This window comes from Mycteria americana, chromosome 10 (genome assembly GCF_035582795.1).
Source record: "Mycteria americana isolate JAX WOST 10 ecotype Jacksonville Zoo and Gardens chromosome 10, USCA_MyAme_1.0, whole genome shotgun sequence".
Classification (NCBI taxonomy): Eukaryota; Metazoa; Chordata; class Aves; order Ciconiiformes; family Ciconiidae; genus Mycteria; species Mycteria americana.
The window spans coordinates 822,180-838,064 of NC_134374.1; the positions used below are offsets into that span (position 1 = coordinate 822,180).

Genomic DNA, 15,885 nt, shown 5'->3' on the forward strand with positions numbered 1-15,885 from the left:
GACTGAAAGTGGTACTACAACTACAATGCCATTCCTCCATCCCCAGAGGGGTTTGTTCAGTGGAAATTTTCCACTTGGGAATCTAAAAATATCATGCCCATCCTGAGAACTTTCAGGATGGTTTTGGACTTCCAGGAACAGGTTTTGAAGTCTTTCAAAACCTGACAGCAGTCAGGTTTGTTTCTTGCTAGAGAAGTGACTTCACAGGGAAAATAATAATGGAAGTTTCCTGTGAAAAATAAATAATCAACATTTGCTCTCCAGTGCATGGCCTGGAGGCTCTTCAGACCAAAGAACATCTCTGTCGAATGTTTCTGCAGCTGCTGGTACAGCAGGGTCCTCAGCCATGAGCAGAAGCCATCACAGTTGTGGTGGCATCAATCTAAGGTGCTATGTACTGAAGAAGAGCTGTCAGACCCGAGGAACCCTGCCTGCCCCTCCTTAGCACCGCAGGCCAGGCCTGGGCACCCAAGTTTCACACCATCAGACCATTGCCATGGAAACCATCTCCAGGTACCTATTTCAGTCCTGGGAAGCATGCTGCTCCCCCTCCCAGCCACCACTGCACGGGCTCAGCCAGAGCAGTGCAACTTGCCCCGAGCATCCTGGTGCCCGCACACTTCCCAGGCAGGAGAGGGCAAAGCCACCAGGCAGAGGTGTCTGTCCACACGTTGCCAGTGGAGACCAAAAAGCATCATCATACTTCTCTGTGAGCTTGTGAGCATGGTAGGGTTGCTGAGCTCACCGAGGGCACTTGAGGACCTTGCTCCTAACCAGGGATGGCTATCAAGCCTTTCTAGCTCCAGCTATCAGCAGGTCAAAGCATCTCTTCCCAAGGGAAGGGAAACAAATCCACCTCTTCTCATGACAACACCACCTTCACACCATGTCTAGCCAGCAAGACACAACCTGCCAGCAGCGCTGGGCCAGCTACCTCTCACGCTCTCAGTTGCGGTGATACCACGACCCTGCAGCAACGACACCACTCACCATCTGGATGACAGACACCGGCCCAATGCTGTTCACATAGATATCCACATCGATAAACGTGGGCTTGACTGTAAAGAAAATAAAACAGGCATGGATGAGCTGGGGCTAGGATCGTTTGTGAAGGGCTGAGGACCAGGGGAGCATCTGGGATCAGGCTCCATCTCACCAAAAATACCAACTACAGCAGCCACAAGAGCATAGGAAACACAGGACACAGCCGGGCCAGGTCACCACCCATAGCCACAGAGAGCTTCAGGGGACACTTACTGCCAATGTCAGGCCTCAGCTTGTTGTCGTAGTTCTTCAGCAGCGAGTTGAGGATCTGCGTGGCATCAGTGTCCTGTGCCTTGGGAGTGAGGACCCAGGTTTTATTGATGCTGAGGTAATCGTAATCATATTCCTCTGTGCTCTCACACCTGGAGCGGAGAGACAAAAGGCGAGAGACATCGCTGTAGCATCTCTCTGGCACTCTGTGGGAGTAGAGGCACAGCTGGATTTCAGAAATACTAAAGGAGGAGGATGCAGCCCTGCCAAAAGGCAGAACATAAGGAGCTCAGGGATCCCCTCTCAGCCACACTGCTAAGAAGACACAACTCACCTGGTGCCTTTGCTCACTTCAGGGTCCCCAGACGTGCAGGGGCCTTGCCACCAGCAGTCACAACTACGCATGGGGTGCTCTACATCCTCCCCAGCTCCCTTTAGAGACACACGGCTCATACCCAAAGCACAGGAGCCAGTCCCTGCCCTCCCCTGCCGTGCTCCTGCCCATCCCACTCCTGGCCCTCCTCCACTGCCAGCAGCTCCTGCTCCTGGAGCTGCCTGTTAACCCCAAATACCTCAGCTACTCTGCCTGCCTCTTGCAGCTGAAGTGGGCTTCTTCTGAGGAATAAGACAGTGACCAAACAGCATTTTTGGGGAGCAAAGCTTTTACAATAAAAGCATTTCAGAGAAAAGAGGTCCTAAAACTACCAAGCAGGCAGCACGCATGCCTGGCTTGCTAGGAACCCAGCCATCTGCCCTTCACAGATCCTGGGAATGCAAACTCCGCTGCCCTCAGGCCAAGACCTGCCACAACCCATTCCCTGTACTCACCAACTCCTCCTCCCCAGCCTTTGGCATGAGCTCCCATTTAAAGATGCATCATCTTCCTGATCCTGATCTTCCAGTTCCAACCCAGGCAAGGAAAGCTTGCATCCTCCTTTGGACATGATCCACTAAGCAACAGCTTCTCCCACTCCCTTTCAAAACTGCCCTCTCTAAACCTTTCACACTCCTTTTTCCTAAAGGAGTTTTCTTAAACCCTCTAATTAAATTAGGTCCACATGGTCAGCTGGGAAATTCTAACCACCTGCTGCTGCTCTGGGCAGCTCATTCACAAGGCTGTCCCCGGAACGACACAGCCATATGCCGGAGAGGATGCCGAGCAATCCCACACCTGGTACACCCCCCTCGATGTCTGCCATGTCAGTGTGTCATCTGCTCCAGTGCCAGAAAGGGTCTCACAGCAGGAGCTGCCACTCTGTTGACACTTCCCAGCTGGAGCCTCGAAGCTCTGAGGTGCAATCAGGCACCACCGATACACATCTCCCTTCAGTACCTGGGGAGGCAGAGCCTGGCAAAGGTACTTGAAGGGGGGGAAAAAAAGCATTAAATTGGCATGTTGCAGTCAATTTATCAGATACTCCTCTTTTAAAACCCCAGATAAAACTTGCTTTCACAATCACTTTAAAACTCTTTGCATCTCCCCAGCTTTCAGGCACTGGGATGGGTCCCCCAGCAAGGGCTGGGCTGCGTGCAGCTGGCTGCCTGCCGCCACACGTTATGTGTTGGCACGTCAGCTTGTTGTTTCCTGTCTGATTGTGCTGCACTTTCTAATGATGCTTAAGGAGTCTTAAGCAACGCTGTCAGGATGCACTTCCCTCTCTAAGCAGCGGCAGTGAGGGCTTGCCTGGCTGTCGTGCTGTGGCGTGCCTTCGAAATGCAGCCAAGCAGACAGCTCCGTGAGAACCAGCAGCTGCAGGAGGCACAGGGGACCACCGCTGCACCCACCCAAAAGCTGGCCAGAGCCAAAATCTGGGGCTGGCCCTGCTCCTGAGGGCACAAAGAGGGACATGGTCCTCTGCCCACAGCCCAGCTCAGGGCAGGGGAAAGCAATCATAACTGCTTTGCCTTGCTGCCAGGGCTGTGGGTGATGCAAGCTGCCTCTAGCAGACTGGCAACAGCTACACCAAAACCTTATCTCAGTGTTCTCTTGACCCTACTTGAAGTCAGCCCAAGACAGGTCACCTGCCAGCAGTGAACTCTGCATGTCCCACTGCCCTGCCAAAATCGAATTCCTGCAAGTCGTAAAGCCACAGTAGAGTCTGAAACATCCCTCTGAGGCCGAACAAAACCAGACTGGTTACTCTGACCTCAGCCTTCTGGCTTCCCCCTGTTTCATGTCGCTGATTAACACCCTAAGGCTTGGGATAGCATGTACAGGGAGTCACATCCCTATTACAGATGTAGTGACACCACCAAAAATATGCTTTTTGCTAATGCAGCTAATCCTGGACTACTAAACCATACTAAGCCATCGTAGCATAAGCAAGCCAGCTTTTGCTGGAGAAAATATGCTTTTGCTGGGTGTTTGTGCACACACAGACACACACCAGCTCTTGCTGGTCAGGAGTGTGACTCATACCACCCTATGCAAGCCCCTGCCTCCTCCCCAGTTTCTCTTCCCAGTGGCCCCACTTCAAATCACAAAGGGAAGAGTCCAAGAGCTACTGCAGAGGAGAGGAATTAAGGTGACATGTGCATGTCCCCCCACAGCTGCTAATGGAAATGTCACACTGCAAACCTGCAGTGATCCCCAACGCGCTGTGAACACTTGCTAGCCCGGCGGCTCCATCTCCTTGCGCAAAGCAACTGGCTCGGTGACAGGGGACAGCCAGTTCTCATATGTCTCTGTGCAGCCAGGAGGAAACGCAGAGCCACGTTTCCTCACCTCCGCTTGTCAAAATGTCAAAACATCCGCCTCACAGCACTCCTGCGCGCAGCCATGGAGCTGGGACGCAGCCACAAGTGTGGGCTGGGGTGGGTAGGGGGGATGATGGCAGGGCAGAGCTGAGGACATTGCGAGGAAACCTCTGGTCTGACAGACGCGGTCGGGGCCGTGGCAGCTCCCACTGGCACCCAGAGCAGGAGGCCTGGACAGCAGGGAGGTGTCCTTTTAGATGCGCTCACGTATATGCATGGGGTTTTGCATGCCCAACTGTCCTTGGGCAACCCTTGGCATTACAGCAGGACAGTGCTCTGCCTTGCCTCCCTAATTCTGTTTTACTCAAGCAGACACCTGTTTTGCTGAGGTTTCCAAGCACACTGATGGTCAAAGTAAAAGCCACCTGAAGAGCTGGTGGCTGGCTTCCTCCCCTAGTGCCCAAGCTGTCTGACAAGGTTTCCCTTGGCAGGAGGAGGGGAAGAGCAACGTGTGCCACAAGCCCTCGAAGACAGTTCTGCTCCTTGCCTGGTAGGACAGACGATGGTGCTTGACCAGGATGCATACCCACTACTATTTGCAACCTGGTGTGTTAACGAAGCCTGAGACCAGTAAAATTTTGTATTGAGACCTGCACCCACTGGGGAGGTGACACACACCCTCACAGCCATCCCTAGCCCTGAGGCAGGAACTCCCAGAGCAGGTGCAGATACTGGGGCTGTGATTGTCCAGCCCCAGTGCAAATGCAGCTCAAAGCCTCCCCTGCTCCCAAGAAACAGTCAGCCACAAAACCCAAGAACAACATTTCCTTGGTTGAAAAGCACTGTGGTCAATCCTAATTATCACATGCTAATGTGTCCTTCTAGCCACCCATCTCAATGCCTCCAAGGGTTGTAGGCACAGGGACGTTCAGACAAATTCCTCTAAATTAGAAGCAGGCAGAAGATTTAACGACAGGGGGCTCACTAAACTGTACCCTACCCCTTTCACATGTCTTTGTACCTCTCCTTTCACAGAACACTCCATGAAGCCCCAATGGTCAAGTCTGCACAGTTTCAATCATCCGTCAAGCCCAGCTTTCCTGTGCAGGGATCCTGCCGTCAGGGCTCAGAGTTGGGTGCCTTGCACCCGGCTGAGGCAGTGCCAGGGGAAACACTGGTGAATTAGGCTCTGTGATGGGGGCACCGTCTGGGGAGTGTTGAGTCACCCAGCACAAAGCATCCAGCCCGCTCCAGCGCCAGGGGGACGGGTCTCGCAGCTTGTGCTGGGAGACGACCTCGCACTCATGCGGCACCTGAACTGGGCTCCTCACCCCAGCACCCATCATTAAGTGTAGGGCAGGTGAAATTTGCCCCCTGCAAGCTGCAGCCAGGAAAAATGCAGTGAATGCAGAGTAAGACCCTGATATAAATTGCTCCTTTTCTTCTTCTTCTCCCACAGGCTTCCTCTCCTGCTCCATCACCCCCCCAACGTGCACAGACACTGCTCCTGGCAAAGCGGGGCTCAGGGAAGAGGTAGACATGAAGGCCAAGCCCTGGAGGACCACAGCAGGGACAGACTTTCTGCCGCAGCCGAGGTCGGGAAGCCTTGGCAGAGCAGACCATTAGTAGCAGGATTCATGCTCCCTGTCCCTGACTGCATTTGTAATGGGATTTGATCGCCTTTAAGGCGGCTTATTCTGCCAATTAGCTTCAGCCAGTAAAATCCTTCTTCCCCCGAGCCCTGGGGGCAACAATCTGCTGACAACATGTTCTTTCCCTGATCTAGCCATTAAACTCACCAGCAGGGCTAGGAATTGTAAAAAAAAAAAAAAAAAAGAAAAAAGGGAAAAAGAAACTTGAAAACCCCTTGTGCGTGGGGCCTTTCATCGCTGTTTATAGAGAAGCGCTACAAACCACTGGCCCTGGGAGAGAACCGTACTCTGCCAGCCCCACACCTCCACTCGCCTCCTTGCCCAGCGCGCCGGTGGCATCGGGCTCCCAGCCGGCACCCAGAGCTGGAACCTGGGGCCAACCTGTAGAGCAAGGCAGGAGCCCGCGCTGCCCTCCTCCTGCCAGGCTGCAAGCCCTGCAGAGCCTTTCGGGATGCCAGGGGATGGAGTGCAGGGAAGGAGACGCGAGCTCCTTCCCACCCAGCCCGACTCCGTGTGGAAATGCCCCGGTGATGGATGGAGCCCCCGGGAGGTGCCGAGCTCCCTCTGGTCCTGCTGTGGGCACCCCCAGAAGGGGCTGAGCCCCCGGCAGGATTCAGCCAGCGAGGTGATGGCGGGGTGGAAAACGGGATGTCCTCTCGATTCCCGGCATGCGAAGGGGGGACCCGGGGCGCAAAGGACATGCAGGCACTAGGTGCTGCCGCGACCAGACCTGATCCTGCCTCGGCGCCGGCTGGAAGGAACCGCTGGGGGCACAGAGGTGCCCAAACCCTCGCTGAAGCCGGGGTGGGGGGGCGCGGGAGAGACGCTGCGACTCCAGCCCCCTCCCCTCCCATTGCCCCGACGGGTAAACTGAGGCGGGGGCGTCCCGGTCGGCGGGGGGGCTCACCTGGCGCGCAGGACCGGCCCGAGGGCCAGGCAGAGCAGCAGCACCGTCCCGGGCATCTCGGCGAGGCGAGGACCGGCCCCGGGGGGGCGACGGCAGCGCCCGCCCCGGCGGGGCTCAGCGCGGGGCCGGGGCGGCGGCGGGGTCCCCCCGCTGCCCGCTGCGCCGCGCTCCAGCCCCGCCGCCGCCCGCCCGGCTCCGCGCTCCGCGCACCGCTCCGCGCCGCCGGGCAGGAAGGGGAAAGTTGGGCATCTCTTCTCCGACGCCGCGGCGGGGAGGGGCCCGGCGCAGGGTCCTACCTCCCCGCGCAGGGGCTGGCTCCCCCCGCGCCCCCCCGAGGGCTGAGCGCCAGCGGGGAGGGGCGCACGGCGGAGTCGAACCCGCGCATCTGCCTGCTGCCGGGGAGCGAGCACCGTCAGCTGGTGTAAGGATCTCTCGCTCCCCCTCTGCGCAACGAGGCGCTTGATTTCTCTTAATAGTAGCGCTTTTTTTAATGCATAGCAGTTGGGCTTTTTTTCTAAAAAAAAAAAAAAAGTGGGTAATTTTTGTTAAAATATGCAAGGCGTCAGTCCCCGCTGGGCTGAGCTGCAAGGGAGACGCAGCCAGGAGAGGGTCCCTTCCCACCTGTTGGGGCTGCTGTCCCGCAAAAAAAGACGGGAGGCTGCGAGGGTAGGAGCTGCGGGACAGCCGGCCGGTGCGGGTGAGCTGTGGGTTTTCAGCCCGTCGCTCTGCTCTCAGGGTTTGCCAAGCTGCACTTGGGCATTTCTTTTCATTGCTGGCATCCGACTTGCAAACAGGAATAACAGATTCCTTTGTGGTGAATTTTTGGTGAGAGTTGCTTGGAACCAACTTTGTTACAGCTACATGAGGTACCAATAATTGTCCCTCGTCACCTGATTACAGCCGTGAGTTGCAGGAGCCCATCCCCAGAGGGGCCCGGTCCTGCATCTGCTAGAAGGTCTGGTAACACTGATGACAAATGGGGATTTGGTGCCACCCCTCCGGACTGGAGCGGGACCATTCCTGATACTAGAGTGGGACCACGGACAACTGACTCTCTCACTCCTGGCCCTGTCACAGCTTTCCCCACATGAGCATGGGCAAATCACTTCTCTGCTCTCCATCTGCAGCGTGCTGGTAACCACTGTCTCATTTGCTCAACTCGGCGGGATAGGGAGATACCTGTTCCCCAGGCACGTTCAGTGCCTAATAGCCAGAACCAGTCTCAGTGGGGACTAGGAGTGCTACAGGAGTACAAGCAGTAAATAACAGCAGCACACCTGGGTGATTTTTCAAGGCTCTTCCTACGCAGGCTCTCCCTTGCTGATTCTCGCAATGATCACCTTAAGCCCTCAAGCATGAGATCTGAGCAGCCTCAAAGCCATAGGAGCCAGCTGCAGGCATCGCAGCTCCTAGATGGCATTTCCCAGTAACGAAGCAACTGCAGATTATGTTTCCTTTACTGCATGCAAAGAAGCCAGCTCTGGGATGGCAGAGTTTACAGGAAGCACATGTCAAAAGAGTAAATAATGAATATCAAAGCAGCAGTGAAGGTGAAAAGAGCCCTTTAAGCTTCAAACGAAGCCACTGGATTGCCCCAGAAGTTCTTCAGGGATCCTTGGGAAAGGTGCAAGAGCAGCTGCAGGGAGGACATAGCTGTCGAGGATTCCGGTCATGAACAGATCACAGAAAATCCAGGGGTTCATATATGTGCTCTCAGCTCCCCCTCAAGACGCAGGATGTGAAGTGATATGTGGGGAAATTCATGGGACTGATTTCTTTTGACCACCCCTTCTGCTATCTGGAACTGAGAGATCTGGGAGGACTGGTGCTTGGAGAGCTGTAGATGGTCTGAGCAGTGTTAGGGAATCACAGCATCCATTTATGATGCTGTTTTGGGGACACCTTCCAGGCAGTTGTATGCACCGGGAACATCTGAGCAGCTGTCCTCCCTGGTCTTCTCCTTCATCTACAGTGGTTTCTTGTTGTAACTGGTACTGTGTCTTTTACTTGGACCAAGGATAAGAATGAAGCATGTTGATGGTGTAGGAAAGCAAGGGGAGAGCAAGGCTTTTCAAGCAAACACCTTATTTACCAACAGCTCAGGCTCAGCCTGGGACAAACCCATTTCAAATTCATGGTGAATGATTTTGACCAAGAAAAACTACCTTCAGTCCAAATGCTGAGAAGGACAAAATGTCCTGCACCAGTGTTTTGGGAGGAAACAGCCCCTATTTTCCACTTTGTTTTGAGGTCTACTGTCATGGGATTCTCCAAACTTAAACAGGAGATGAAATGTTTTATTCAAGATGCTTTTTGTCCCTTCTGGTATTTCAGCTTAACCGGCAAACTAATAAAACCTATTATTTACAGAGTCCTCATGAGCACAGAGCCTGGGGGGCCATGCTGCCAGAGTAAATGAGGGTTTGATCATGCAGTCTTCACTGCAGGATTTAGCCCTGGGAGTCGAGGAGACAATTTCAGCCCTGGCCCAAGATCCCAAACCTTGCAAGGTTGGCAGTGCTTTTGGAGGGAGCTGCCCTGTAGCCAGAGAAAACTGTGAGTCTGGGCACACCTGCAACCCTTTCTGAATCCTGCTGTGCTCTCTCAAAAGCTCCTTTGCAGCATCAGTCATGAAATCTGTGCTGCCTGCTCCTGTGTTGGTGGGTGGTGTTTATGACTGCAGGCTGGAGCAGCAGGTGAAGGCAGGAGGCAATGCTCTGCCCTCCTCTTCCTTGTGCGACGGGCTGGTCGCTCCTTGCCTCAGGCAATGCCAAAGACAAGGAGTATCTCTCTCCAAGGATACTGCAGTTCTTCTGGGCTATGTCAGGAGTGCTGTACTGAGGGAAAATAGATAAAAGTGGAGAAAAGTATTAACCCAAGGTGTTTAGAAGCTTGTTTCTGAGAAAACTCAGGCTCTTGGCATTTGCAAAATCCTCCTCAGACAGATACCTTTCAAGGGCGGAGGAGCAAGGTGACACACAGCGGGACTGGAGGACCCCAGGCAGAGACAGATCCCACAGGGCTCTGCAGGAATAGGTCAGGCTTGAGAGCGCTGCTGGCAGAGCTGGGGACACCGGGACAAGGAGCTGCCAGGGTATTTGCAGGCAGCCACTGCAGCAGCAGACAGCAGCAGACAGCCATGCAGCAGACAGCTCTGAAAGGCTGTGTGGAGGTGAATTTGCCTTCCCCTGCTCCCGTCACTGCTCCACGTCATCTGTCTGAGGACAGAGCAGTTAGAGCCACTGTCCTTGATGCTCACTCTCTTCCTGGTAAGGAACCAGGGCTTGTGCTGTTACCTAGCCAGTGTATCCTCTGGGAGCAACACAGGTTCCCATGCTGAGGTTTCCCATGGATCTCCTCCCCGTGCCCAGAGCTGTGGGCTCTGGCAGAAGGCAGAGACTGGTCAGGCTGCAAGTCTCCTACAGCAGCATCCGTGAGGCTGAGTATGTCGATGTGCCTAGGACGAGAGCGAAGGACATCTGAGGAGAAGCTGGTTACAGGGTGCCTTTGGAAAACTTGGAGGATGAAAAACCCTGCATAAGCCTCAACCCTTTTCTCTGAGTTGGGGCACGTCCTGCATGGTAGAAACATTTGTTTACTCTACCAGGGCATTTGTTCAACATAGCCGAGGTTTTGTCTTTTTCAGGCTCACCAGGCAGACCAGGCACAGCAGCAGATGCTGTATCTGGGCTCGCACGACATCAATAACCACTCCAGCTTGGCTCTAGCTTCCCACCGTTATGGACAGCAATGATATATGAAGCAGACAGGACACAGTTTGATTTTAGGTGCTGGAGTGAATTTGCAGTGCTGACAGATAAAAAAAATGTGTTTGGAGCCTGAACAAATGTGACGTGAACATTTTCCAAGGAGAATGAAGGGTGTGGGAGGACAGCCCAGGCCATAGCAAGAGCTGGTGCAAGCTGTCCCAGAGGGTGACAAGAGTGTTGACGGGAGCGAGAACTTTACTTTCATCCTCTGCTGCTACGTCAGGCCAGGCCTGAAGGAGTCTCCCCATCCCTTCCACTGTGGACAGTCCCTCTTCAAAATTAGTTGCTTAGTGGGAAGAGATCAGCAAACTGATAGGTGATCTGATCCTGGGTGTCAGAACAGTTCTTGCTGTCATCCTGGGGATGGGAAAGATGCTATTTCCTGCACTTTTATGGTTCTGCTCTTCTGGCACTCTCCCCAGCTCAGGGCTTAACATGTTACATTCCTCCCAGGGATCAATACATGAAAAGAGAAAATGTACATGGGAAAGGGTGGGGAGGGGAAAAGAATTGGCAGCATTTGACAAAAAAGGGGAAAATCTCAGCAAATTGAGCACCAGGTGTTTCAATACTTTTTCAAATGGAATTCGCAGCTATGCCATCCATACATCTGATGTTGTACGTCCAGTACAGGACTATGAGCTGGTAGTTTGGCCAGAATAACTCCCAGGCAGTACATCCATATTTTAAATACTGTGCAACTGCTGACACAAACTTTGGGGACATGCAGCTGCAGGAACAGGGGCAGCTGCTTCTCTTCACTTGTAGAAATGCAGCTGCCTCTGGATGGTGACACGCTAGCTCCTTGTCAACCCATGCCACAATAGTTCAGGGTAGGGGAAAAGGAGCCAGGAAGGTCATGGAGGCAACAAAAACTGTCATTGGGATGCAAATGGTATTTCACACAGTGATTCCTCCCAGGGTTCCTCAACACCTGGGAAAAACCTGGGCTTGGGCCCCTCCAGAGGACGCTGGGATTCAGAGCAGAGGCTACACGTGCAGAAGATGGTGCTCACGACCAAAATCCCATGGATGGACCTGGCCAGCAGTAACCCTGCCTGACCCTTTCCGTACTGCAGCTCTGAAGGCACAGCTGAGGGCACATCATCACCCGCTGGCCTCCCTGGCAGGATTTAAGAGAGTGAGGCACAGTTGCCTTTTATTGTTAATACCCTTAGGCATTTCTGTCCAGGGATGCGGGGGTTTCAATGACTTCTCTCTACACTGGCTAGGGAATGTTTATACACCAGTAAATAATGTTAACTGCTCATCTATGGCAGAGTTTAGCTGTTGCAATTACAACTGTTTCCAGCAGCTGGTCTGGGTCCTGCACTCTGCTTTGCCTCTTGCCCCGGCTCTGTGGTTTGCCTGGCAGTTTGATATTTTGTCAGCCCGAGGATAACAGCAGGGTGGTTGGCAAGTGAAAGAAGCTGTCCTCCCAGAGCCTTCTGCATGCAGTCCCTCCTGTGGCAGGTACCAGATGATCTGGGGTCACACGAGGTGTGTTGCTTTGCTGTCTGTTATGGGACTGACTCTGAAGCCCTGGGACAGATGCCTGCAGCGAGCACACCTCTTTCTTTCTTGGGAGCTACTAGGCATTTTCAGGGCCTCTTTATTTTTCTCCCCTGTGAACCTCTGGTGTCTCCCCCAGCAAGAGGGAAATGCCTTTCTTGCTCAAGTGCCTGAACTCAAGGGACACATTTTGGAGGGGCTGTTTTTTGTTGTGTTTTAGGGAGGCAGTGCTTGGGACTGTGGCGCTGCAGTCCATGGTGCCACCCCAACAGGGCTGCATTAGCAAGAGCTCACTGGGGAGGTGATCAGCTGAGAAAGGGCTTGGCACACCTTGATGCATTTTGCCCATCCGGCATGTGAGCGCTCCAGCACACGCCTGCTCAGGGCAGGGGCAGCGCCTGCTCCTCGCCTGGAGCAGCTCAGCAGCCCCTCTTCCACCCCTGGCCCAAAGCATCATTCGTTCAAGAGGGAAGAGAGCATCCTCTGTGCTGCTATTACCCAATCCCAGATGGGGGAAAGCAACGGGACCGCCTCTCCTTCCATCTCCTCTTGGCCCAGGTGGGACACAGCAGAACAGTTGGCCCCCACGGCAGCCCTGAGAAACCCCCATAGTTATGCCACCAAGGTTCCCCCCGAATCCATGGCAGAGCAGGTCTGCTCTCCCAGTCCAGATTCCATCCAGCGGCCAGCTGCTCTCTGCTGCTGGCACTGCCATTTGGACCCTTTCTACCTCCACACCCTTGTGAGCATCTGTGATGCTCCTCAGCCCATGCCCGCAAGAGTACATGGAGAAATGCCAGCACTGCTCCCTTCTTCAGCTCCAGGATCTCCCGTGAAACACTGACCTAGATCAACCCTGCGCTGCGCACGAGCTCAGGCTGTGCTGCTGTCGCTGCTGGGCATGGCGAGACCCACTCAGGTACCCCCCCTCTTCAGGATTTTACTTTCCAACTGAATAGTCCTCACACCTCATTGGGTGGAAATCCAGACCCCGTCCGGCCAACGCAGCCAGTGCCACAGTGCCCAGAATCCACCATCCCCCTCACACTCAGTTTTCTCCCCCTCCATCCCAGCCCCTCCAGTTGCCGAAAGCAATCAGTGGCAGCTGAAGTGCAAAGAAGCTGACACTGTGAGCCATGACTTCTGCGCTCCCAAAGTCATCAGAGCAGAAATGCCTGCACACGCAGCGCCTCTCCAAAAGAGAGATGCTGGCACTAGGATCCGGTAATTGCCAGCACGTCAGGAATGAGAGATCTCCTAATACTCACTAAGCTCCAATCTTAATCTTGTTCGTTGCTGTTAAATCTCAGAGAAATTGGGCCGATGTGTTGAAAGGAGGTAAAATAAAAACATTCAAGAGGAGGCTGAAGTTGCTTCAGAAAACTGAAGAGAAATAATCTTCAAAGGTTCCCACGAGCCTGCATGCCCCAGCCTGGAAAAGCGGAACAGATAAACACTGAGAACAGCAGTGGGAGCCTTGCTGGAGTTGTTTTTTAGTCTGGTATTCTGTGGAAGGAGACAGAAGAGTTAAGGCTGGAATATCAGAAAGCAGTTATGGGATCTCAGCACCCAGGGCTTGACCCCTTCCCCTGGGACCCTATCCCTGGGGTCACTGCTGCCTGGCAGGCTCAGTCCCCGAGGCAAAGCCCAGTTCCTGTTTCCCCACTGGGCTGGGGACCAGCTGGAGCAGCAACACATGAGGGGCTGGATGCTTTTCCCTGGGTGAGAACCCCCCGGCGGGTCTGTGGTCCCTTCCCACTGCCCCACCTGTGAGCAGGATCCAGCCAGGTGGAAAGAGCTGCAAAGAAACAACCTGTTCTGGAGGGATGGAAGGAGTCGCCTCGGGCAGATGGCCTCTGCCTACATCCAGGCAGGGCGTTTGCTGCCCATCATCCCCAGCTCTAAGGACAAGGAGCCAGGGCAGCACAGCACCTTGGTCCCACCACCCTGCCTGGGGCTGCCTCACCCTTCCCGCATCCCATTGCCTTGCAGCATCCCTGCAGACAGCCCCGTGCCAGCACCCTCTCACCCTTGCACAAAGGACACGCATGTAGGGGTCTCCCCTCTTCTTGTATCCTCCCCTGAGGCCTGGGGAGTTGCTGCAGCGGAAGTTACTTCCAGACTATGTCACTCGCAGAGGCAATCAGTGGTCACTTGCAGAGGCGATCAGCTCTGGTGCAGGCGTGTTCTGCAGCGGAGCAGGGGATCACCGTGTACAGGGGGTTTCCTGAGCCAGGGAAACCCCAGGGGAGCACAGAGACCTGTCAGGAGCCGGCAGCTCTCACAAAAGCGGCTGATGATGTGCGGGCAGGGCCAGGAGTAACGGCGGCCCCCCCCGAAAGTCAGCCCCAGGGAGGGGAAACAGAGCATGGCGCGGCAGTTTGAGTGGGAGGGCACCTCTTCGAAGGAGGGGTATTCCACAGGCTGAGTGGGACACTTGAAGTACACCTAACCCAGGTGGGCGCTCGTCTGAGAGCAAAGGCTGCAGCTCCGGCCGGGGGGTCTGCACCATCTACCCCAGCGGTGGCCGATGCCTCCACCCAGAGGGAGCTGCTGAAGGGAGAGGCTGCAGTGCAGACCTCAGACTGCAGGAAGAGCCTAGACCCTTCTCCTGCGGCAAGGACAGGCAGCAGCCCTGCCTGCAAAAGGTGTGCCCAGGTGGAGGACCTCCTGCGGCAGGTGGCTGAGCTGCAGGAGGCAGTGAGAAGGCTGTGTAACATCAGGGAGGCTGAGAAGGAGTTAGATAGCTGGTTCCAAGCGCAGTCTGCAGTGGACCCACAACCCACGGCCAAACAGCCAAAAACTCCCCCACTGGCACACACAGAAGGGAGGGGGGCCAATAATGCAGAAGAATGGACGGCTGCAATGGCAAGGACCAGCAGGAGGAAGACACCTCCCCCAAAGCCTGAGGTGCCCTTGCAGAACCGCTTCACCGCTCTGCAGCCCGAAGAGGAAAGACCTGTCACACCGGGAGAGACGCTGGAGCTGAGTAAGGCAGCCCGATCTGCTCCCCGTATAACAACCAGCACAACTAAGAAAAGGCGACGGGTGATAGTAGCAGGCGACTCTCTTCTGAGAGCTGCGGAGGCACCCATTTGCTGACCTGACACACTCTGTAGAGAGGTGTGCTGCTTACCAGCAGCTCGTATCAGGGATGTCACCAAGAGACTACCAAGCCTCATACAGTCCACTGACTATTATCTGTTGCTGTTTTTTCACGTGGGTACCAGTGATACAGCCAGGAACAGTCTGAGGAGTATCAAGGATTATAGAGCCCTGGGAGCGGCAGTAAGGGACTCTGGAGTGCAGGTAGCTCTTTTCATCAGTCCTCCTGGTCAAAGGGAAGGGGTTTGAAAGGGCCAGTTGAATCTGGCAAATCAACAAATGGTTACAGGACTGGTGCCACAGCCAGGGGTTCAGCTACTTAGACCATGGGATTTGCTTTGAGAAACCTGGTCTACTAGGGGCTGATGGGGTCCATCTGTCAGGGAAGGGGAAGAGCATAGGCTTGCCAAGCTGGTGAAGAGGGCTTTAAACTAAAGTTGCCAGGGGAGGGGAACCTCAATGCATCCCACTCACAGTTTTGATGCCATTGCCAGCAATAGATGCCCAGAGCCTGGAGAAGGATCACAGGTCAGCAGGAGAGCACCTGAAAAGCAGCACAAAGGAATTCCAGCCACTCCAGCCAGTAACTCCACTCCAGCTTCATTGGGGGCCCAACTTAAATACCTCTATACAAATGCACGTAGCATGGGGAATAACCAAGAGGAGTTAGAGACGTGCACATGCCTGCAGGGCTATGATCTTATTGGCATCACGGAGATGTGGTGGGATGGCTCCTATGACTGGAGTGTTGGAATGGAAGGATACAGGCTCTTTAGGAAGGACAGGCAGGGGAGATGAGGAAGGGGTGTTGCCCTCTATGTCAATGACCAGCTGGGGTGCATGGAGCTCTGCCTGGGGTAGGATAAGGCGCTGACTGAGAGCTTGTAGGTCAGGATTAAAGGGAGGACAGGGACAGGTGACGTTATAGTGGGGGTCTGCTACAGGCCACTCAACCAGGATGACCGAGCAGATGAGGCCCTCTACAGAC

General features: G+C 54.6%; 1 protein-coding gene across 1 annotated transcript in view; it reads right to left on the bottom strand.

Moving 5' to 3' along the window:
* Positions 1–6,566, bottom strand: part of LOC142415097 (gamma-aminobutyric acid receptor subunit gamma-4) — a 37,634-nt gene extending 31,068 nt beyond the window's left edge. Inside the window, exons 1-3 of the mRNA XM_075513100.1 lie at positions 6,511–6,566; positions 1,258–1,406; positions 991–1,058 (exon numbers count right to left, since the gene is read on the bottom strand). Coding sequence (XP_075369215.1) covers positions 991–1,058; positions 1,258–1,406; positions 6,511–6,566 — 273 coding nt within the window. The remainder of the gene's footprint in view (positions 1–990; positions 1,059–1,257; positions 1,407–6,510) is intronic.
* Positions 6,567–15,885: the final 9,319 nt, after the last annotated feature.